Genomic DNA, 23,178 nt, shown 5'->3' with positions numbered 1-23,178 from the left:
GTGGCGCAAGGACTTTTTCTTTACCAGCTTGTCTACATTTCACATTGTCTAACCATGATTTTGGTGGCTAAATATAAACATTTTCGATCAAACTGTATATGCATGTTGTAATGTGATGTTACAGGAGTGTCATCGGAAGAATTCTGAGAAGGTTAGTGAAAAAATTAATATCTTTTGGCGATGTTGACTTTTATCGCTCACTTTGGCTAGAATCAATGCTGGGCTGCTAATTGCTATGTGCTAAGCTAATATAACGATTTATTGTGTTTTCGCTGTAAGACACTTAGAAAATCTGAAATATTGTCTGTATTCACAGGATCTGTGTCTTTCGATTCGTGTATGCTGTGTATTTTTACGAAATGTTTGATGATTAGTAGTTAGGTAAACACGTTGCTCATTGTAATTATTCTAGTCCATTTGTGATGGTGGGTGCAATTGTAAACTATGCCATCTACCTGAAATATGCACTTTTTTCTAACAAAACCTATCCCATACCATAAATATGTTATCAGACTGTCATCTAATGAGTTTTTTTGTTGGTTAGGGGCTATAAATATCTTAGTTTAGCCGAATTGGTGATGGCTACTGGTGTTGGTGGACAAATAAAAGATGGTGGATTATGCTAATGTGTTTTTAGGTAATAGATGTACATCTTTACATATTGTGTCTTCCCTGTAAAACATTTTAAAAATCGGAAATGTTGACTGGATTCACAAGATCTGTGTCTTTCATTAGCTGTATTGGACTTTAATGTGTGAAAGTTAAATATTTTAAAAAAATATTTTTTTTGAATTTCGCGGCACTGGTTTTTCAGTGGGGGGGGGGGGGGTGCCGCTAGCGCCACGCTGATCCTAGACAGGTTAAATCCGTTTAGTGCGATTTTGGGACATTTATTTCTGAAACGCTGTGAATCGCCGGGCACGCTTCCAGTTCATGCTGAACGCAGTTGGCATTTCCACATGGCAAGAGGACAGCTTTCCACCAAAAGACGATTAGACCCAAGAAAGGATCCTTTGCCCAAGATACTGATGGAAGAACAGCTCAAAGTAGGACATTTTTATTATGATAAATCGTGTTTCTGTCGAAAAATGTTAGTGGCTTAGGACGCCATGTTTTTTGACGTAGCTTCGCTTGGCGCAAACTGTATTGAAAAGTAAGGATAATTTAAAAAATGTAATTCCGCGATTGTATTAAGAATTAAATTGTCTATCAATCGATGTCCACCCTATATTTTTTAGTCACGTTTATGAGTATTTATGTATAAGAGTAGATCACTGTCTAATATGGCGCACGGACATTTTCTCACCAGCTGGGCTACTTTCCCCATTGTCTAACCATGATTTTGGTGGCTAAATATGCACATTTTCGAACAAGCTGTATATGCATGTTGTAATGTGATGTTACAGGGGTGTCATCTGAAGAATTCTGAGAAGGTTAGTGAAAAAAATAATATATTTTGGCGATGTTGACGTTATCGCTCACTTTGGCTAGAATTAATGCTGGGGTAATGTTTGCACCTGTGCTATGCTAATATAACGATTTATTGTGTTTTCGCTGTAAGACACTTAGAAAATCTGAAATATTGTCTGTATTTACAGGATCTGTGTCTTTCGATTAGTGTATGCTGTGTATTTTTACGAAATGTTTGATGATTAGTAAGTAGGTAAACACGTTGCTCTATGTAGTTATTCTAGTCCATTTGTGACGGTGGGTGCAATTGTAACCTATGCCATCTACCTGAAATATGCACATTTTTCTAACAAAACCTATCCCATACCATAAATATGTTATCAGACTGTCATCTGATGAGTTTTTTTCTTGGTTAGGGGCTATAAATATCTTAGTTTAGCCGAATTGGTGATAGCTACTGGTGTTGGTGGACAAATAAAAGATGGTGGATTATGCTAATGTGTTTTTAGGTAATAGATGTACATCTTTACATATTGTGTCTTCCCTGTAAAACATTTTAAAAATCGGACATGTTGGCTGGATTCACAAGATCTGTGTATTTCATTAGCTGTATTGGACTTTAATGTGTGAAAGTTAAATATATAAAAAAAAAAAAAACATTTGAATTTCGCGGCTCTGCCTTTTCAGTGGGGGTGGGGGGGGGAGTGCCGCTAGCGGCACCCTCAGCCTAGACAGGTTAAACCGCTGATCCGCTCGGGAGGCCCTCACTCTGCCTATCTTAATCAGTGTAAAGTCATAATCGAAGTAAGCATATGTCGATTAAAACACCTGCTTTTCTGAGCAATCTTTCAAATGATTAGGACATGTAAACAGCTTAATCAGCATTCCAGTGATGTATTTGAACTACACATGTGCCAGCACCGGGTAGCGCAAGCTTCCCTCTTATGCGCAAGTGAAGTGAGTTTGTAAAAACTGGAAGCATGCATCTTAAAAATAGTTTCACATACAAACGTTACATGTCCGAACTCAGAATTAAATAGTCTTCACAAAAATAACATGGTCACTGTGGTAGAACATTTAAACGTTTTAAACAAACTATTATATTAACCTGACTATCCACAACAATCACATTGTTGTGTGCATGTTACCATGCTCATTGTGTCCTTCCCTGTGACTGACTTTGGCATTCATGCTATGACAGACTATCTATTTGAGTGTCCGGCATTGGCCTGATCCACTGTTTTAGTGCTCAATGTGTGTGATGCCTGCATGTATACACACACCCACAGACACAGACACACAAACTTTAACATGGCCCTGGCACAAACCCTGAGAAAGCCATCTACACTCCCTGCCCCCCTCATATCGTCATCATCATCATCATTACAACACTGAGCTGTATCAAACTGCACACACACACAATCTCAACATGGCTGATGTTTATGCCGCCTATCAATTTTGCTTCAGCCAGAAACCTAAGCTGGTGGCTAATGTTCCTTTTAAAAGAGCACGGTAATTCAAATGTCCAGGCCCATTACCTGGGAGCGATTTAAAGGTAACCTGAGTTCATCTTCCAGTGGATAAACACCAATGAGGACAAAATAATAAATGCTGCTGAATGAAAAGTGACACTCTGGTCTGGGGTAGTTAGTCAGTAGTGGCTATTAGTGGCATCTCACATCGCTGACCCATGCTGAAGGGGAGAGTCAATGACTGTCTTTCCGAAGGCGGCTAGCGCTCACTGTTGCATAAAGATAGTGTCCATCATGAACGGGAGCGTTTGGGTCAGTAACTGTATTACCAGTCCCTAATAATGCAAACAACCAGTCAGATAATGACTCTCAACTGATCAACCACCACTCCAGAATGACACACACAATACATCTCTCAACCCAACTAATGAGGACCAGCCCTGGTGAGCACACTTTATTATGTTGTTTATTCTAAAATACACAATGAATGATTGTGATATTTCAGTAAATTATTCCATTAGAAGTGAATGCACTGCTTCAGGACAAAGCAATGTGGTTATACATCAAGGTCGCGACAAGAAGAAATGGCAAATGCAATAGCTATTGGCCTTACCATCCATGCTGACTAAAAAAGAGGGAGAAAAAGAGAGGGACTCTATATGACTGACATCTGGCAAAAACCTCTCCCAATATCCCAAAATCATTATGTGAACCAACCATTTTGTGAGATTATGCCGTTGGTACTGTGCATTCGGAAAGTATTCAGACCCCTTGACTTTTTCCACATTTTGTACGTTACAGGCTTATTCTAAAATTGATTAAATAAAAACAGTTCCTCATCAATCTACACACAATACTCCATAACGACAAAGCAAAACAGGTTTTTATAAATGTTTACAAATGTCTAAAAAAATCAAACACAGAAATACCTTACTTACATAAATATTCAGACCCATTTCTACAAGACTCGAAATTGAGCTCAGGTGCATCCTTTTCCATTGATCATCCTTGAGATGTTTCTACAACTTGATTGTAGTCCACCTGTGGTAAATTCAATTGATTGGAAATGATTTGGAAAGGCACATACCTGTCTATAGAAGGTCCCATAGTTGACAGTGCATGTCAGAGCAAAAACCAAGCTATGAGGTCGAAGAAATTGTCCGTAGAGCTCCAAGACAGGACTGTGTCGAGGCACAGATCTGGGGAAGGGTACCAAAACATTTCTGCAGCATTGAAGGTCCCCAAGAACACAGTGGCCTCCATCATTCTTAAATGGAAGAAGTTTGAGCAATCAGGGGAGAAGCTCCTTGGTCAGAGAGGTGACCAAGAACCTGATGGTTCAAGAGTTCTAGAGCTCTAGAGTTCCTCTGTGGAGATAGGAGAACTTTCCAGAAGGACAACCATCTCTGCAGCACTCCACCAATCAGTCCTTTATGGTACAGTGGCCAGACGGAAGACACTTCTCAGTAAAATGCAAGACAGCCAACTTGGAGTTTGTCAAAATGCACCTAAAGGATTCTCAGACCATGTGAAACAAGATGACCTGGTCTGATGAAACTAAGATTGAACTCTTTGGCCTGAATGCCAAGCGTCACATCTGGAGGAAACATGGCACTCTCCCTACGGTGAAGCATGGTGGTGGCAGCATCATGCTGTGGGAATGTTTTCAGCGTGAGGGACTGGGAGACTAGTCAGGATCGAGGGAAAGATAAACGGAGCAAAGTACAGAGAGATCCTTGATGAAAAACTGCTCCAGAGCACTCAGGATCTCAGACTGGGGCGAAGGTTTACCTTACAACAGGACAACGACCCTAAGCACACAGCCCAGACAACGCAGGAGTGGCTTTGGAACAAGTCTCTGAATGTCTTTGAGTAGCCCAGCCAGAGCTCAGACTTGAACCCGATCTAAAATCTCTTGAGAGCCCTGAAAATAGCTGTGCAGCAACGCTCCCCATACAACCTGACAGAGCTTGAGAGGATCTGCAGAGAAGAATTAGAGAAACTCCCCAAATACAGGTGGCCAAGCTTGTAGCATCATACCCAAGAAGACTCGAGGCTGTAATCACTGCCAAAGGTGCTTCAACAAAGTACTGAATAAAGGGTCTGAATACTTATGTAAATGTGATATTTCAGTTGTTGTTGTAATCAATTTTAGATGAAGGCTGTAACCTAACAAAATAGTTTTTTTTTTTAATAGAAATTTGCAAAAATGTCTAAAAACCTGTTTTTGCTTTGTCAATATGGGGCATTGTGTGTGGATTGATGAACAACGATTTAATCCATTTTAGAATAAGGCTGTAACGTAACAAAATGTGGGGGAAAATGAAGGCGCCTGAAAACTTTTCGAATGCACTGTATATCCTATTCCTGTGTGACCTTTTCCCCTCTCCCTCCCTTTATCCCTCCCTCCTCTGTCTCTTATTGCTCATTTAACAGTGACATTGTGACCTATGTTGTCACTGTTGCACGTAATTCCCCAGGTACTGGAGGACTGTGATATCCCAAAAGCCCCAGCTATGCCCCAGTGCCTGACAGAGGCTGCTGATGGACAGGAGTTCATCAGCCAATCATCACACCTATGGTCTGGTAAAAAATAACCAATTCAATCTTACATCTAGTCTTTACTTGGCATAGGCATAATTTGTTTCTATGGAGGATGCTTTGTGCCTGTAAGTAACATTGTGAAATGTTTCTTTGTTCCATTTCAGTGACTAAGAATACAACCAGTCCCATATAGGAGCAGCTCCAGTAAATTCACACACACTGTAGATCAAGCCATCAGTCACCGTCAAATCTTCACACAGAAGCTATAACCATGAGCCAATCCCCACTCAGAAGCTCCAGCCATCATCCATTCCTAAAGTAGAAGCTGTAGCTGTCAGCCTATCCTCACAGACTATAAGCCCCCTTTCCCTTATGTTTTCTATTCCAAGGCAATGCTGGAGAGTGAGAGCGGCACCAATTTAATTATGGTGGGACTAATGAGAGCACTAGGGACTACAATGTGTTTTAGACATTACAGATTTACTGTAATACTACCACCACGCAGCACACACACACACTGGGGAAAGTACGGAGAGTAGCTTCCTTGCCTAAATTAATTATTGAGCACTAGAAGTAGGGTTGGGATCGACTTCACGCTCGTTTGTTTTCCAGTTGTTCTGTGCATCCCCCTCTCCTTCCTCACCGCTCCCACATACACACACACACACACACACACACACACACACACACACACACACACACACACACACACACACACACACACACACACACACACCATTGCATGTGAGACTGTGGTGTGTTCTTAACTGAGAAGTTTAGATGATTTTATTTTATTCTCCTGAGAGCTAGATGATATGGGAAGGCCTGTGATGTAGGCTAGCTGTGTAAGGTTAGGTGAGCCAACAGTGAGGGCTGAGCAGCTGCCTACGGCTCTGATGGCAGACGGTAAAAGAAGCAGAAACAGAAGCAAAAACAGGAAGTGATGTCATGAAAACACATTGTAAAAAAATAAAGAAAAAAGAAAAAAAAGAATAGTATTTTGTGTGTTCCGGTGTCCATGGTGATTGTATTAGGCTACAGAAGACTGGCTGTCGTGCTCCTGGAGAAGAACATATCCCACGCATTCAGCGATTATTATTACTTTGCCTTCTCCTCGTTGAGACGGCAACCACTTATTTTCCTGAACAACTGGTTGCTGGCGTGCAATTTATTCTCTCAGAAACACCAAGATGAAAGCAAATAGGAGGGGGACGTGTGTGTGTTGGTGTGTGTGGGGGGGGGGAGAGAAGAAAAGAAAGAGAGATTGAAAAAGAATGAGAGAGATACATAGAGAAAATCATTAATGAGGAAAGGTTGAGCAGAGTGGGATGCTTTGGGCATGGTGAAACACAAACTAATTGTCATGCTCTAGCATTGCGACAGCAGCAGCTCACTTCTTAGTTTCTGACAGGCTCACGTGTCCCTCTGTTGCACGGATGCTGGTGATTAGTATTAGTGGCCTGCTGGTGGTAGACTGAACGAGGATGTGACAAACATGCTATTTGTAAAGGATTAGTTTGACATACTGGGCCCATCACCTGCTGCTAGGAACACAACACAAGCCCTATCATATGTGTAAAGCATTCCAAAATCCTGATGCCAAGAAGCATATAACTGTACTGGGCCTGCAGGAACTTTTCACATCATGTTGACTGATGTACATATCTAGGCTACTAAGCTCTACTTCTCCGATGTCAATATTGCCTGGAGTTCTCTGTGCCACTGCTGACATATTTTGGGAGACTGGCTAGCTCAGCTCTCTACTCTCTCTCCAACTAGAGCAGGAGCCAGATGTTTCTGCCTAACCAGAGGGCCTCTCAGCTTGTGTTCCCTCTCCAGTTTTCTGGCAAGCGACCGACCCACACAAATCTCATTCCGATGACAAAGCAGGGCCTGTCAAGAGGAGGACTCTATCGAGACTGGAGAGCCACTTCCCAGATATGAGTTGTGCATTAGCGCGATTAACCCACGCCCACCATCTCCATTGCATACCATTACAGGGTGCAGGATTGGATCCACTTGGGCCTGCTGAGTGGCGCAGTGGTCTAAGGCACTGCAGCGCAGTGCTAGCTGTGCCACTAGAGATTCTGGGTTTTGATTCCAGGCTCTGTCGTAGCCGGCTGCGACCGGGAGACCCATGGGACAGCACACAATTGGCCCAGCGTCGTTCAGGTTAGGGGAAGGTTTGAACAGCAGGGATGTCCTTGTCCCATCGCGCACTAGCGACTCCTGTGGCGGGCCGGGCACAGTGCACAATGACACGGTCGCCAGGTGTGTGGTGTTTCCTCCGACACATCGGTGCGGCTGGCTTCCGGGTTAAGTGGGCATTGTGTCAAGAAGCATTGCGGCTTGGTTGAGTTGTGTTTCGGAGGACGCACGGCTCTCGGCATTCGTCTCTCCCGAGCCTGTACGGGAGTTGCAGCGATGAGACAAGACTGTAACTACCAATTGGATACCATGAAATTGGGGAGAAAAAGGGGTAAAAAAAAATACAAATAAGGATTGGATACACTCACGTTCCTCTATACTGGTGTATTCTGCAGGTAATGTGAAATATGGTTACGTGTGTAAAAGACAGAGAGCCAGGCAGCTCCACTGCCTTCAGCACACTCATTAGAGGGACCCACTGTAGACAGACACAGCATGCACATCATTACATAGATTCTCTATTGAATAAGAGCACACATCACAGGAGGTTGGTGGCACATTAATTGGGGAGAACGGGCTCCTGGTAATGGCTGGAGAGGAATCAGTAGAATGGTATCAAATACACTGCTCAAAAAAATAAAGGGAACACTTAAACAACACAATGTAACTCCAAGTCAATCACACTTCTGTGAAATCAAACTGTCCACTTAGGAAGCAACACTGATTGACAATAAATTTCACATGCTGTTGTGCAAATGGAATAGACAAAAGGTGGAAATTATAGGCAATTAGCAAGACACCCCCAATAAAGGCGTGGTTCTGCAGGTGGTGACCACAGACCACTTCTCAGTTCCTATGCTTCCTGGCTGATGTTTTGGTCACTTTTGAATGCTGGCGGTGCTTTCACTCTAGTGGTAGCATGAGACGGAGTCTACAACCCACACAAGTGGCTCAGGTAGTGCAGCTCATCCAGGATGGCACATCAATGCGAGCTGTGGCAAGAAGGTTTGCTGTGTCTGTCAGCGTAGTGTCCAGAACATGGAGGCGCTACAAGGAGACAGGCCAGTACATCAGGAGACGTGGAGGAGGCCGTAGGAGGGCAACAACCCAGCAGCAGGACCGCTACCTCCGCCTTTGTGCAAGGAGGAGCAGGAGGAGCACTACCAGAGCCCTGCAAAATGACTTCCAGCAGGCCACAAATGTGCATGTGTCTGCTCAAACGGTCAGAAACAGACTCCATGAGGGTGGTATGAGGCCCCGACGTCCACAGGTGGGGGTTGTGCTTACAGCCCAACACCGTGCAGGACGTTTGGCATTTGCCAGAGAACACCAAGAACACCACTGGCGCCCTGTGCTCTTCACAGATGAAAGCAGGTTCACACTGAGCACATGTGACAGACGTGACAGAGTCTGGAGACGACGTGGAGAACGTTCTGCTGCCTGCAACATCCTCCAACATGACCGGTTTGGCGGTGGGTCAGTCATGGTGTGGGGTGGCATTTCTTTGTGGGGCCGCACAGCCCTCCATGTGCTCGCCAGAGGTAGCCTGACTGCCATTAGGTACCGAGATGAGATCCTCAGACCCCTTGTGAGACCATATGCTGGTGCGGTTGGCCCTGGGTTCCTCCTAATGCAAGACAATACTAGACCTCATGTGGCTGGAGTGTGTCAGCAGTTCCTGCAAGAGGAAGGCATTGATGCTATGGACTGGCCCGCCCGTTCCCCAGACCTGAATCCAATTGAGCACATCTGGGACATCATGTCTCGCTCCATCCACCAACGCCACGTTCCACCACAGACTGTCCAGGAGTTGGCGGATGCTTTAGTCCAGGTCTGGGAGGAGATCCCTCAGGAGACCATCCGCCACCTCATCAGGAGCATGCCCAGGCGTTGTAGGGAGGTCATACAGGCACGTGGAGGCCACACACACCACTGAGCCTCATTTTGACTTGTTTTAAGGACATTACATCAAAGTTGGATCAGCCTGTAGTGTGGTTTTCCACTTTAATTTTGAGTGTGACTCCAAATCCAGACCTCCATGGGTTGATAAATTTGATAATAATAATTTTTGTGTGATTTTATTGTCAGAACATTCAACTGTGTAAAGAAAAAAGTATTTAATAAGAATATTTCATTCATTCAGATCTAGGATGTGTTATTTTAGTGTTCCCTTAATTTTTTTGAGCAGTGTACATCAAAAACATGAGATGTTTTTCAAAATGGATACTACCGTGCTCCGAGCAGGTAAAATTTAAGCATGTGAGGGTCAAATTATGTGAAACGGAGCACGGAGGGCACTTCTTCAATGCGTACTCCATTTGTACATATTTTGAAGCATTCATCGATGCAAGCTTCAATGGAAAGTATGCAAAGAAATATGACTCAACCACATAAAAAATGATGCAACATTTCTTGAAATCAATGGCAGCCATTATTCTAGTTGAAGTGAGAGAAAATAAACTCCGAATTCGGAATGAAATGTTGCCTATTCACATCTCATATGTTGGCTGACTACAATATTTTATCTTGATACGTTAATAAATACATGCTGTGTTAATATTGGCATGTTAATCTGCCTACGTACTGTAGATCGTAGGCCCATAACTAGTTAATTGGGCTAACTGGCTAGATCCTACTGTTAGCTAGCCACAAAGAATTGTTAGCTAGCATACCCACAAAGAATTTACATCTATCTTGCATAATATTAGTTTTAGGTCATAGTTTTTGGTCACTATATGGATAGCTACATTATTACGATTCACGTATAGCTAGCTGATAGTTATGAACTAAAACGGTTGCTTTGTGTACAGTGGCAAAGAAAAAGTATGTGAACCCTTTGGAATTACCTGTATTTCTGCATAAATTGGTCATAAAATGTAATCTGATCTTCATCTAGGTCACAACAATAGACAAACACGGTCTGCTTAAACTAATAACACCAAACAATTTTACATTTTCATGTCTTTATTGAACATACCGTCTAAACATTCACAGTGCAGGGTGGGAAAAGTATGTGAACCCTTGGATTTAATAACTGGTTGACCCTCCTTTGGCAGAAATAACCTCAACCAAACGTTTTCTGTAGTTGCGGATCAGACCTGCACAACGGTCAGGAGGAATTTTGGACCATTCCTCTTTACAAAACTGTTTCAGTTCAGCAATATTCTTGGGATGCCTGGTGTGAACTGCTCTCTTGAGGTCATGCCACAGCATCTCAATCGGGTTGAGGTCAGGACTCTGACTGGGCCACTCCAGAAGGCGTATTTTCTTCTGTTGAAGCTATTCTGTTGTTGATTTACTTCTGTGTTTTGGGTCGTTGTCCTGTTGCATCACCCAACTTCTGTTGAGCTTCAATTGGCAGACAGATAGCCTAACATTATCCTGCAATGACTTGATAAACTTGGGAATTCATTTTCCCGTCGATGATAGCAAAGCAGCACCACACCATGATGCTCCCTCTACCATACTTTAAAGTAGGGATGAGGTTTTGTTGTTGGTGTGCTGTGCCTTTTTTTCTCCACACATAGTGTTGTGTGTTCCTTCCAAACAACTCAACTGTAGTTTCATCTGTCCACAGAATATTTTGCCAGTAGCACTGTAAAACATCCAGATGCACTTTTGCGACGTTCAACAATGTTTTTTTTGTACAGCAGGGGCTTCTTCCGTGGTGTCCTCCCATGAACCATTCTTGTTTAGTGTTTTACGTATCGTAGACTCGTCAACAGAGATGTTAGCATGTTCCATCAGGACTACCTGGCCTGATGACTCCTTGCTGTCCCCAGTCCACCTGGCCGTGCTGCTGCTCCAGTTTCAACTGTTCTGCCTGCGGCCATGGAAACCTGACATGTTCACCGGACGTGCTACCTGTCCCAGACCTGCTGTTTTCAACTCTCTAGACAGCAGGAGCGGTAGAGATACCCTGAATGATTGGCTATGAAAAGCCAACTGACATTTACTCCTGAGGTGCTGACCTGTTGCACCCTCGACAACCACTGTGATTATTATTATTTGACCCTGCTGGTCATCTATGAACATTTGAACATCTTGGCCATGTTCTGTTATAATCTCCACCTGGCACAGCCAGAAGAGGACTGGCCACCCCTCATAGCCTGGTTCCTCTCTAGGTTTCTTCCTAGGTTCTGGCCTTTCTAGTGAGTATTTCCTGGCCACCGTGCTTCTACACCTGCATTGCTTGCTGTTTGGGGGTTTTGGCTGGGTTTCTGTACAGCACTGTGACATCAGCTGATGTAAGAAGGGCTTTATAAATACATTTGATTTGATTCCAGAGATTTTGGTAATTCTTTATCTGACACTACGATTCTTCTTAACCTCATTGAGCATTCTGCGCTGTGCTCTTGCAGTCATCTTTGTAGGATGGCCACTCCTATGGAGAATAGCAACAGTACTGAACTTTCTCCATTTATGGACAATTTGTCTTACCGTGGACTGATGAACATAAAGGCTTTTAGAGATACTTTTGTAACCCTTTCCAGCTTTATGCAAGTCAACAATTCTTAATCTTAGGTCTTCTGAGATCTCTTTTGTTCGAGGCATGGTTCACATCAGGCAATGCCTCTTGTGAATAGCAAACTTAAATTTTGTGGGTGTTTTTTATAGGGCAAGGCAGCTTTAACCAACATCTCCAATCTTGTCTCATTGACTGGACTCCAGATTAGCTGACTCCTGACTCCAATTAGCTTTTGGAGAAGTCATTAGCCTCGGGGTTCACATACTTTTTCCAACCTACACTGTGAATGTTTAAATGATGTATTCAATATAGACAAGAAAAATACAATAATTTGTGTGTTATTAGTTTAAGCACACTGTGTTTGTCTATTGTTGTGACTTAGTTGAAGATCAGATCAAATTTGATGACCAATTTATGCAGAAATCCAGGTAATTCCAAAGGGTTCACATACTTTTTCTTGCCACTGTATATCTCTATTGCCATTGTCCTGGAAGATGGTTCAGAGAATGGGTAAGTCCATATGTCAATAGGGCTAACTGGCTAGCTAGCCACGAAAAATGTACATCTACCTTGCATCACATTAGTTTTAGGTCATTTTTGTCTGTTTAACTAGCTGGAGAGCTAGATTATTACAATTAACATATCTAGCTGATAATTATGAAGTAAAATGTTTGCTTTGTGTATCTCTTGTTTTGTCTATTGTTTCTATTGTCCTGGCTAGAAGAAGGTTCAGTGAATGGGGAGGTGAAGGGTGAGATAATACAGTAGGGGGAGTGCGAGTCCTTCTCAAATGTAATGTTTTATGCGTTCTTCACACTCTTGTCCTCACAAGAACGTCCTCAAGAGAAAGTCGTCAGAGAATGCACTTGGAGCATGAGAGTGTGGAGCACGGTAGTATGCATATTTAGAAACACCCATGGTTTCCATGTGTTTGATGCCATTCCATTCACTCCTTTTCAGCCATTATTATAAGCCGTCCTCCCCTCAGCAGCCTCCACTGGCACACATGCCACCTAACATAGGTTCTAGCCTTTGGCTCTCTGTGCATTTTTACATAACAAAGTAGGTTATATGTGTGTGAGGGATGCCTAATGGCAGCTCATTGGTGTAGATGATGCATTAAATAGTAGAAGCAGGCTGAAGCCTTCTTTAGCTCCATGACTACAACTTCCATGGAGACTCCTGTTCTCTCACAATGCCTCCTCAGTCACACTCCTCCATATGAGCACCACAAGGCCTAACAAGGCCTGTCTTCACCCATGCTCTACCAATGTTTTCCAGCACAGCGTCGCCCTACTACAGTAGCTACTTTAACCAACATGTAGGCAGGATTCAACCCTTCTCAAACAGCCTAATTCATACTCAGAGGTGTTCCCACACAACAGTGATTCATACTACACTCCCAACTCCTCCTCCTAGCTCTTCCTCTCAGCTGTCAGCAGATAAAAGAAGTCTACCAGCTCCAGGTTCCAGGTGAGAGAGAGTAGAGGATCCTGGGAACAGCAGCAGTAGAACATCTAGTGCACCAATCTCTGTCAGCTCCCTCTGCTCTCCCCTCTGCTCTCCTGGTAACAGCTGATCCTCCAGGCCCATCGCCACCACACCACCCTGTACCGCACCGCCCCCCCCCATCAGCGTGGAGGCAGTAACACTCACTGCCTCAATAATGCAAGAGATGTGAATTAAACATGAGCTTACCGTGCAGGAAACACTGTGTGCGCATGTGTGTGCATCTACGTGCGCAAAGACAAAACACACAGGCGCACGGCGCGAGTGTACACACACACATACTATTATAGCATATAATTACATATACATATCATACAAAAAGCTGTTTAATATGAGAGTTTTGACCTTTATGGCAGCAAGTACAGTTCTAAGGAAGAGCCTCCACAAGACAGTTTAAGGCCTCACTGTGACCCGTCATATGTATGACTGATACAATTCACGGACTGATAAAGAGTTAACTCAGGTCGTTGTTGTTGCTGCTGGTGATGGATGAATTTGAAGTAGAAGGTGATGAGGAATATTGCCATCACTATAAGCTTAAGAACAAAAACAACATAGTGTGGGAGTTGAGCCTAGATCCAAAGGCTGAGCTGATTCCTTCTCCCTCCCATGCCCTTTATTAATCTTCCTTGGTTAGTGGGGCATAGAGTGTGGCGCGAGGAGCTTTAAGTCGTGCAGTGGACATACACACACTCACACACACTCACTCTCCCAAACATAACTGATCTTCAGGGCTACTGGCCTGGAGGCCTAAGACTCAGATGCTACTGCAACCTTTCCACAGTCTCAGTTGTTGTTTAGATATTCCCGTTCAAATACACAACAACAAGAGAGTCATCTCCTTCCCCTATACCAGATAAACAGACAGCCAACCTTCCAGCCTGGCTGACCCGTGAGGCCCTACTCCTCAGAGTGCATACAGACTGCAGAAACCAGGGTTCCAATAGGATCATAAGAAAGGAACTCGTGAAACCAGCATATAGCCCTTAAAACTTCTTAAGACTAGGGGGCGACATTTTCACTTTTGGATGAATTGGTGCACAAATTAAACGGCCTCGTACTCTGTCCTAGATCATATGATATGCATATTATTATTACTATTGGATAGAAAACACTCTGAAGTTTCTAAAACTGTTTGAATTATATCTGTGAGTAAAACAGAACTCATATGGCAGGCAAACTTCCAAACAGGAAGTGAAAATTCTGAAATGGGTCGCTGTGAAAGGCATCGCCTATTCAATTGCCTTATATTTAGGGCTCTGTATGCACTTCATACGCCTTCCACTAGATGTCAAGAGGCAGTAGAACGTGGAATGAAGCATCTAGCCTGATGCGGGACCGAATGAGAGCCTTTGGAGTGACAGGTCAGGCATATTGCCAGTTCTTGGCCACGCACACTACGCATGTGATGTCCTTGTCTGCAATGCGTTAGATAGACATGAAGAAATGCTCCGTCTGGGACGTTATTGGATATGAGAAAAACATCCTGAAGATTGATTCTCAACTGAGTTTGACCAGTTTATTCGATTTGTAATATCACTTTTTGAAGTTTTCGTTCATTAGCGTAAAGTTCTAAAGGACACGTGAACTACACATGCTAGCCAAAGTTGCTAATTTGACAGAAGTAATGGACATTATAAAACAAAAAAACTATTTATTATGGAACTAGGATTCTTGGCACTGCATTCTGATGAAAGATCATCAAAGGTAAGGGAATATTTATGATGTAATTTCGTATTTCTGTTGACTACAACATGGGGGAGAATGGCTGAGCGCTGTCTCAGATTATTACATGCTGTGCCTTTTACTAAAGTAATTTTTTAAATCTAACACAGCGGTTGCATTAAGAACCAGTGTATCTTTAATTATATGTTAAACATGCATCTTTCATCAAAGTTTATGATGAGTATTTCTGTATTTCACGTGGCTATCTGTAATTACTTTCGCTATTTTGGAGCCATTTCTGAACATGGCGCCAATGTAAAACCACGATTTGTGGCTATAAATATGCACATAATCGAACAAAACATAAATGTATTGTATAACATGATGTCATATGACTGTCATCTGGTGAAGTTGTTCAAAGGTTAGTGATTAATTTTATCTCTATTTGTGGGTTTTGTGAAAGCTATCTTTGCTGGGAAAAAATGGCTGTGTTTTTTGGGATATGGTGGTGAGCTAACATAAATATGTTGTGTTTTCGCTGTAAAACATTTTAAAAATCAAACATGTTGGCTGGATTCACAAGTTGTTTATCTTTCATTTGCTGTATTGGACTTGTGATTTCATGAAATTATATTATATCCCTGTGGCGCTAGGCTAGTCAGTGTTTCTGATGACAGTTATCCCGGATCCGGGATGGGTGGTCCAGAGAGGTTTTAAGAGGCAGAGGTAAGGACCATGTCCGTGGAGGGGGTTAAATGACAGACATCACTGTTTGAGGTCATGTCATATCAATGGCAGATGTGCATCTGTCAAATTACTTGCCATGCCACTCCCATCACAACCAGCAATGTGAGTGGCATTGGCATTTATCAATAACACAATGCAAAGGGGATTTCTCTGAGGGCATAAGAACATTAAGTCAGACTTGACCAACGCCCAAAGCCGAATGAGGTATGTGATGAGCCCCAGCAAGTGATGGACACTGACTCCTCCACACAATTCTTGTGTAGTCATTCAACAAATACACTACAACACATTCAACAAAGGGCACTACATTGTGTTATTGCAGGGTAGCTAGAATAAGCTGTATAATAACCTTGCACTATAAGTATGCACATTAATTCTCTGAGAGAAACAGGGTTAGAATAAATGGTAAATACCCCCATAAAATATATGTACTTACTACAGGACATCTACAGAGGGTATTGGTAGACTACTCTACAACTGGTAGTTGGTAGACTACTCTGGCATTGAGCGTATGTTAATGTCAAGCGAGGCCAAATTTGCATATCAAATACTTGATGTAAAATGGCACAAAAGTTAGAGGAAAACGAGGGCGCACCTGGTTTGACAGTCTTCAAACGAATGGGCTCCCGAAAGTGGCGAATGACTGCATGCGTGTCGCGGTTTGTAAGTCCACTGATGGGGGTTCCGTTGATCTCCAACAAAACATCCCCAAAATAGGGCATTCTCCCGACGTGGCACACCATCACATCCAACTTCATCTGGCCCAAGTAAGGGAACTCTCCGTGTTCGGCACCCCCCAGCACCTCCACCACATTGCCGAATTCTCCGAGGCTTCCCCATGACACAGCACACTCCTGCACCTTGCTGGACCAATGTTTCTTCTTTTTAAGCGTTCTGGACATACTGTATCCTTTTGATGTTGTCTGTCACTGATCTGAAATTGTCTGTTTGGTTTTGCTTTGTTTCACAAGCACTGAAGCAGGAGCAAATATGGTCGAACAAAGACTTCTAATCTGGAGTTATTCCCTGGCTCTGGTCGGAGTTTCATTTCTCTGTTATAATTGATCATTCACTTTTGGGAGCCAGCCTGCGTCATGGATGAGGTATTCCCGGTAATGTGTAAATAAATGTAATATTGTCCAGGAATAACCACAGTAATCCTGGAGTAGCACCACTGTCAATAAAAATCAGTACGAGCACCCCAGTAGCTGGCTGTGCTACTGAAAGTATGTCCGTTGCAAAACTCCGAATGTTCTATGTGCGTAAAACAATAAACAAGAAAGCAATACAATGTCTAAATGAATGCATAAATGCGTGTTAGTCTCCCCATCACCCTATCAAAGGTTGTTTTTTCTTATTTCCTAAACCTTTGGCTGGAAGTTGTCAAAACAAGGTATCCACTCACCTCACCATACTGCGTGAGAGACAAATCTGCTCGGAGATTTAGAATCGTAAACCGTACAGTGCGTCAACGAGAGTGACTTTATACCTGTGACTAGACTAACAGATGACGACACGAGCCGTTTTCTATCGCATCATTCACTTAATGGTCATTTAGTATCGTTCCGGGTGGTAGTTCGGATCCTACGCATTTTGATGTAGTGACAATCGCGACCCCATCCCTCCCCACAGGTTTAAACACACTTGGCACCGTGGTAGCACCAAGCGAGATGCGCGAATCCCGAAACGCCCAGATGTCACTGCGCGTCGTTCAACTCAACCTTTTCGACAGGCTCCATCCTTCGGTGTATTGTAGCAGAATGAACACTGAAAAGTCTTGCATACACAGTATAGTGGGTCACTTTTAGCAGGCTTATATAATAGTAGCCTACATAACTCAACTGTATAATAGCGTATAACCTTTGGTCAATACACAGTTTGCCATATTGCACCCAAAATAACCACACACAAACATAAAACATAATCCAACATATTAAAATAAAGGCTATAAACCTGGGGTCTTTACACTTTTGCCTACCTCCCTGGCAAACAGGTGACCCAGGGACCCCCATCATATTTTAGCAGAATTATTTTCACGCCTTGTCTTACCAGGTGAATCATAATGACAAACTATTTTAAAATGAATAGATTTGGTAAATAGGTTTCCGTTATTTTCACCTCCCCACATTATAATTGGAGGTCACACTTTATTTGGATAGTCTGGATTGTCCATCTGTAGTTATACTATCTGTTGATAAACAAATGCTTGCTAAGTATATAGTTAGGGTTAGGATAAGGGTTAGTAGATAGTTGACATGTTACTAATAGTCTGTAGAGCTTTACCCAAATAAAGTGTTACCTAATTGGAAGATGACGTGTAAACTCTAACATAGCCTAGAAAGGTGACTCAAAACACATTTTGAGTAGCTGTTTAGCTGGTTAAAAGGGGAAATAAACTCAAATCCATATTTAAGTATTTTTTACATTAGTCTAGTGTTAATACAGTCCCAAAATGTTTTTCATGTCAGCAGTCAAGATTTAGGACCGTCAAGAAGCAACGTGTCACTTGCCACATCATCATCTCTATCAACAGTGGAATAATTTGTGGATTTTACCTTTAAACAAAAGTCAGCCATGTGTTTCAAAAATGTATGTCCAAGTCAAGAAAGCTTACCAGCAGCCAGCGGCACTTCCCGCACTGGTAGCCTAATCTTTTTCAAAGCAGATGTCAGATACCTCAGTGAGTATAATTTGCTTCAATGAGTGTCATTTGTATAATCATTCGAAAGAAGATATGCTCCTCTTTTCTACTGTAGTTATGTAATTCAAATATTTATTCTGTTGTTGCTAGCGATATTCGTACAAAATAGATGTGAAAAAATCCCCCCTGGTTGAATACCCCTGCTATAACAGTTTGTATAAACTACACATAGCCTCTTTATACATCTTATTATCAAGTGTTACCAATATAGATATAAAAACATTTCTGCATGCTTTCTCTCAGTAGTTATTGCATGGAAGAATGATATGGGTGAAGATGAGTCCTGTGATAGATAACAGGGAACTTTAGAATTCCAAATATAGCCTACACGGTTGCTGTTAAAACGCATTCAAATTGAGAGACCAAATTGCTTATAATCCTTTACAAATTGTCTAATACACGTCTCCACAGTGCCACCCTCTGACTATTATATATCACTTCAACCCAGCAGAAGTGGAGAGGTAAGGCATTAAAATTCATTCAATTCAAAATAATTTGTATACAGTAAATTCTGTTTAATCTGAGACTTTATTGCACTTATTCCGTCTTCTCTGTGATACACAGATATTTGCCAAACTGACAGGGATAGTCCAATTCAACAGAAATAGGCCGAAATCAAATTGCTGGATTACAATGTATCCCGAATTAACCTATTATTTGATGAGAATAGTCCAACATTCCAGACTCACCCAGATAGTCTGCATTGCAGAGGGTAAATTCATAACTATGCTGTGTGGCATGTTCCAAAGAGCTTGCATCTGCATACCATAATTTATCTGTATGAAATATAAAAGGGTGAGATCAGATGTGTGTTTGGCTAGTGAGATGATGCCACCCTAGACATTGTATTGAATAATTCATTGACTGATGGAGGGTGGTGAGCAGCACTGCCTTGATGATGCCTTTGATGAGGTTGAGGAAAAGATTCACACCCAGTTCTGTTCTACAACCCTGCACACTTCAAAGCACTAAGACTCAAGGATTAGTCAAACATCAGATAACCTTCTCCACATACGTTGTTCTATATCAGCATGATATGCCCTAAAAAGCGTCTGCATACGTAGGTTTGGTTTGCCGCACAACTCAGCTAGGCGAAGCGAACGTCGGTTCCGAATTAATCTAAGAAATCAGGAAATCTAATTAATTTACGTTTTTGCCAAGGTCTTAGAATACGATGCTTGGTGCATTATTTCTCAAGTGAAAACATGTGCATGAAAACTAATCGTCTCTTGTTGAATGACAACTAACACTTCAGTGAAGTATCCCGTCCATCGTTCCCACTCAACTTGTTCTTTTGACTAATCACAGACGAAGGCTACCAAACCCCAAAAACTCTGCCGAACTCCAACGAACAAAAACGTCACAAAATTGTCATATTATGTGCGAACTGTTTCGAATGGGAAGGATGAAACAGGCTTAAAGCCAATTTATGCTTGATCTGTCAATGTGGTCGGAGGCTCCGTCTGACGCAATTACGGAGCCTCTAGAAGCATGCAGAGGCCAAATTGAGCTCCATCCCAAAGATTTTGTATAACTAAACCAAGATAGACAGCAGCTTGTCGTTTCCAATGGGAACAAATTAGTCATAGTGGGCAGAACAGGCGAGGTGGGCAGAGCCAAGCGATATCCTATTGGCGCTTTCTAGTACGCACTACTCCGTGAATTGCGCATGTGCAATAACTCAATTTGCCTTTGCTCTCCTAAACAGCGTCATTTTTTAAACACTTTTGCAAAGTCTACCAAACTAGTCCACTCTGATCATAACATATTCTAGTTTTGGAAAAAGAAAACTGTATTGAGATCAAATGTTTAATTGATTAAAACATTTGCAGAATGTCGGCCAAAATACATCTCATTCGATCTTCTCCCACCGCTCGCCATATTTTGGTAGTGAGTGGAACCGCCAACCGGATGATTCACATTTATACATCCAGTGAAATATCTGTCTCCTTGTTCTATCTGTGTCCGTAGCACAGCACCATGCGCACGGTAGGTGGGGGCGATAAGTCCTGTATAAACACAAACGGACTTCCTTGACAACTTCCTTCACAACAGCTCTGCGAAGTGCAAGAAATATGAAGCAAGATGTTGCTTCAATATATCCACATAATTATCCTGCCTCATGATGCCATCTATTTTATGAAGTGCACTTCCTGCAGCAAAGCACCTCCACAATATGATGCTGCCAGCCCCGTGCTTCACGGTTGGGATGGTTTTCTTCGGCTTGTAAGAATCCCCCCTTTTCCTCCAAACATAACAATGGTCATTATGACCAAACTGTTCTATTTTTGTTTCATCAGACCAGAGGACATTTCTCCAAAAAGTACGATCTTTGTACCCATGTGCAGTTGCAAACCGTAGTCTGGCTTTTTTATTGTGGTTTTGGAGCAGTGGCTTCTTCCTTGCTAAGCGGCCTTTCAGGTTATGTCGATATAGGACTCGTTTTACTGTGATACTACTAGATACTTTTTGTACCTGTTTCCTCCAGCATCTTCACAAGGTCCTTTGCTGTTTTTCTGGGATTGATTTGCACTTTTCGCACCGAAGTACATTCATCTCTAGGAGACAGAACGCATCTCCTTCCTGAGCAATATGTTGGCTACGTGGTCCCATGGTGTTTATACTTGCGTACTATTGTTTGTACAAATGAACGTGGTACCTTCAGGCGTTTGGAAATTGCTCCCAAGGATGAACCAGACTACAATTTTCTGAGGTCTTGGCTGATTTCTTTTGATTTTCCCATGATGCCAAGCAAAGAGGCACTGAGTTTGAAGGTAGGCCTTGAAATACATCCACAGGTGCACCGCCAATTGACTCAAATTATGTAAATTAGCCTATCAGAAGCTTCTAAAGCCATGACATCACTTCCTGGAATTTTCCAAGCTGTTTAAAGGCACAGTCAACTTAGTGTATTTAAACTTCTGACGCACTGGAATTGTGATACAGTAAATTATAAGTGACATAATCTGTCTGTAAAAAATTGTTGGAAAAATGACTTGTGTCATGCACAAAGTAGATGTCCTAACCGACTTTCCAAAACTATAGTCTGTTAACTACTCCACAAATTTCTTGTTGAAAAACAAGTTTTAGGCCTCCCGGGTGGCGCAGTGGTCTAGGTCTGCGCCACCAGAGTCTCTGGGTTCGCCCCCAGGCTCTGTCGCAGCCGGCCGCGACCGGGAGGTCCGTGGGGCGACGCACAATTGGGCCAGCGTCGTCCGGGTTAGGGAGGGTTTGGCCGGTAGGGATTTCCTTGTCTCATTGCGCTCCAGCGACTCCTGTGGCGGGCTGGGCGCAGTGCGCGCTAACCAAGGGGGACCAGGTGCACGGTGTTTCCTCCGACACATTGGTGCGGCTGGCTTCCGGGTTGGAGGCGCGCTGTGTTAAAGAAGCAGTGCTGCTTGGTTGGGTTGTGCTTCGGAGGACGCATAGCTTTCGACCTTCGTCTCTCCCGAGCCCGTACGGGAGTTGTAGCGATGAGACAAGATAGTAATTACTAGCGATTGGATACCACGAAAATTGGGGAGAAAAGGGGATAAAATTATTTTAAAAAAATAAAATAAAATAAAAAAATGTAAAAAATAATAAAAAATAAAAAAAACAAGTTTTAATGACTCCAACCTAAGTGTATGTAAACTTCGGACTTCAACTGGGTGGAGGCCGGCTAGTGATGGCTATTTAGCAGTCTGACTGCCTTGAGATTGAAGCTGTTTTTCAGTGTCTCGGTCCCAGCTTTGATGCACCTGTACTGACCTCACCTTCTGCATTATAGGGGGGTGAACAGTCCGTGGCTCGAGTGGTTGAGGTCCTTGATGATCTTCTTGGCCGTCCTTTGACACCGGGTGCTGTCGACATCCTGAAGGTCAGGCAGTGTGCTCTTGGTTGCCATATCAGACGGTGATACAGCCTGACAGGAGGCTCTCAATGGTTCATCTGTAAAAGTTTGAGGGTCTTAGAGGCCAAGCCACATTTCTTCAGCCTCCTGAGGTTGACGAGGCGCTGTCGCCCCTTCACCACACTGTCTGTGTGGGTGGACCATTTCAGATTGTCAGTGATGTGTATGCAGTGGAACTTGAAGTTTTACACCTTCTCCACTGCGACCCCGTTGATGTAAATGGGGGCTTGCTCCCTCTGCTGTCTCCTGAAGCTCCTTAGTTTTGTTGATGTTGAGGTTATTTTCCTGGCACCACTCCACCAGGGCCCTCACCTCCTCCCTGTAGGCTCTCGTCATTGTTGGTAATCAGGCCTACCACTGTTGTCGACTGCAAATTTGATGTTTGAGTTGGAGGCGTGCATGGCCACAGTCATGGGTAATCATGGAGTACAGGATGGGGCTGAGCACACACCCTTTTGGGGCACGTGTTGAGGATCAGCGTAGTGGTGTTGTTGCCTACCTTCACTACCTGGGGGCGCCCTGTCAGGAAGTCCATGACTTAGTTGCACAGAGCTTAATGATGAGCTTGGAGGGTACTATGGTGTTGAAGGCTGAGCTGTAATCAATGAACAGCATTCTTAGT

General features: G+C 43.0%; 1 protein-coding gene across 3 annotated transcripts in view; it reads right to left on the bottom strand.

Moving 5' to 3' along the window:
* Positions 1–17,705, bottom strand: part of LOC129815141 (membrane-associated guanylate kinase, WW and PDZ domain-containing protein 3-like) — a 164,176-nt gene extending 146,471 nt beyond the window's left edge. For all 3 annotated transcript variants that reach the window (XM_055868564.1, XM_055868565.1, XM_055868566.1), the window contains exon 1: positions 16,559–17,705. In XM_055868564.1, coding sequence (XP_055724539.1) covers positions 16,559–16,865 — 307 coding nt within the window. In that variant the 5' untranslated portion in view covers positions 16,866–17,705. The remainder of the gene's footprint in view (positions 1–16,558) is intronic.
* Between the last annotated feature and the right edge of the window lie 5,473 nt (positions 17,706–23,178).

Source organism: Salvelinus fontinalis, chromosome 18 (genome assembly GCF_029448725.1).
Source record: "Salvelinus fontinalis isolate EN_2023a chromosome 18, ASM2944872v1, whole genome shotgun sequence".
NCBI classification, from domain to species: Eukaryota; Metazoa; Chordata; class Actinopteri; order Salmoniformes; family Salmonidae; genus Salvelinus; species Salvelinus fontinalis.
This window is presented reverse-complemented; position numbering and strand designations above follow the sequence as displayed.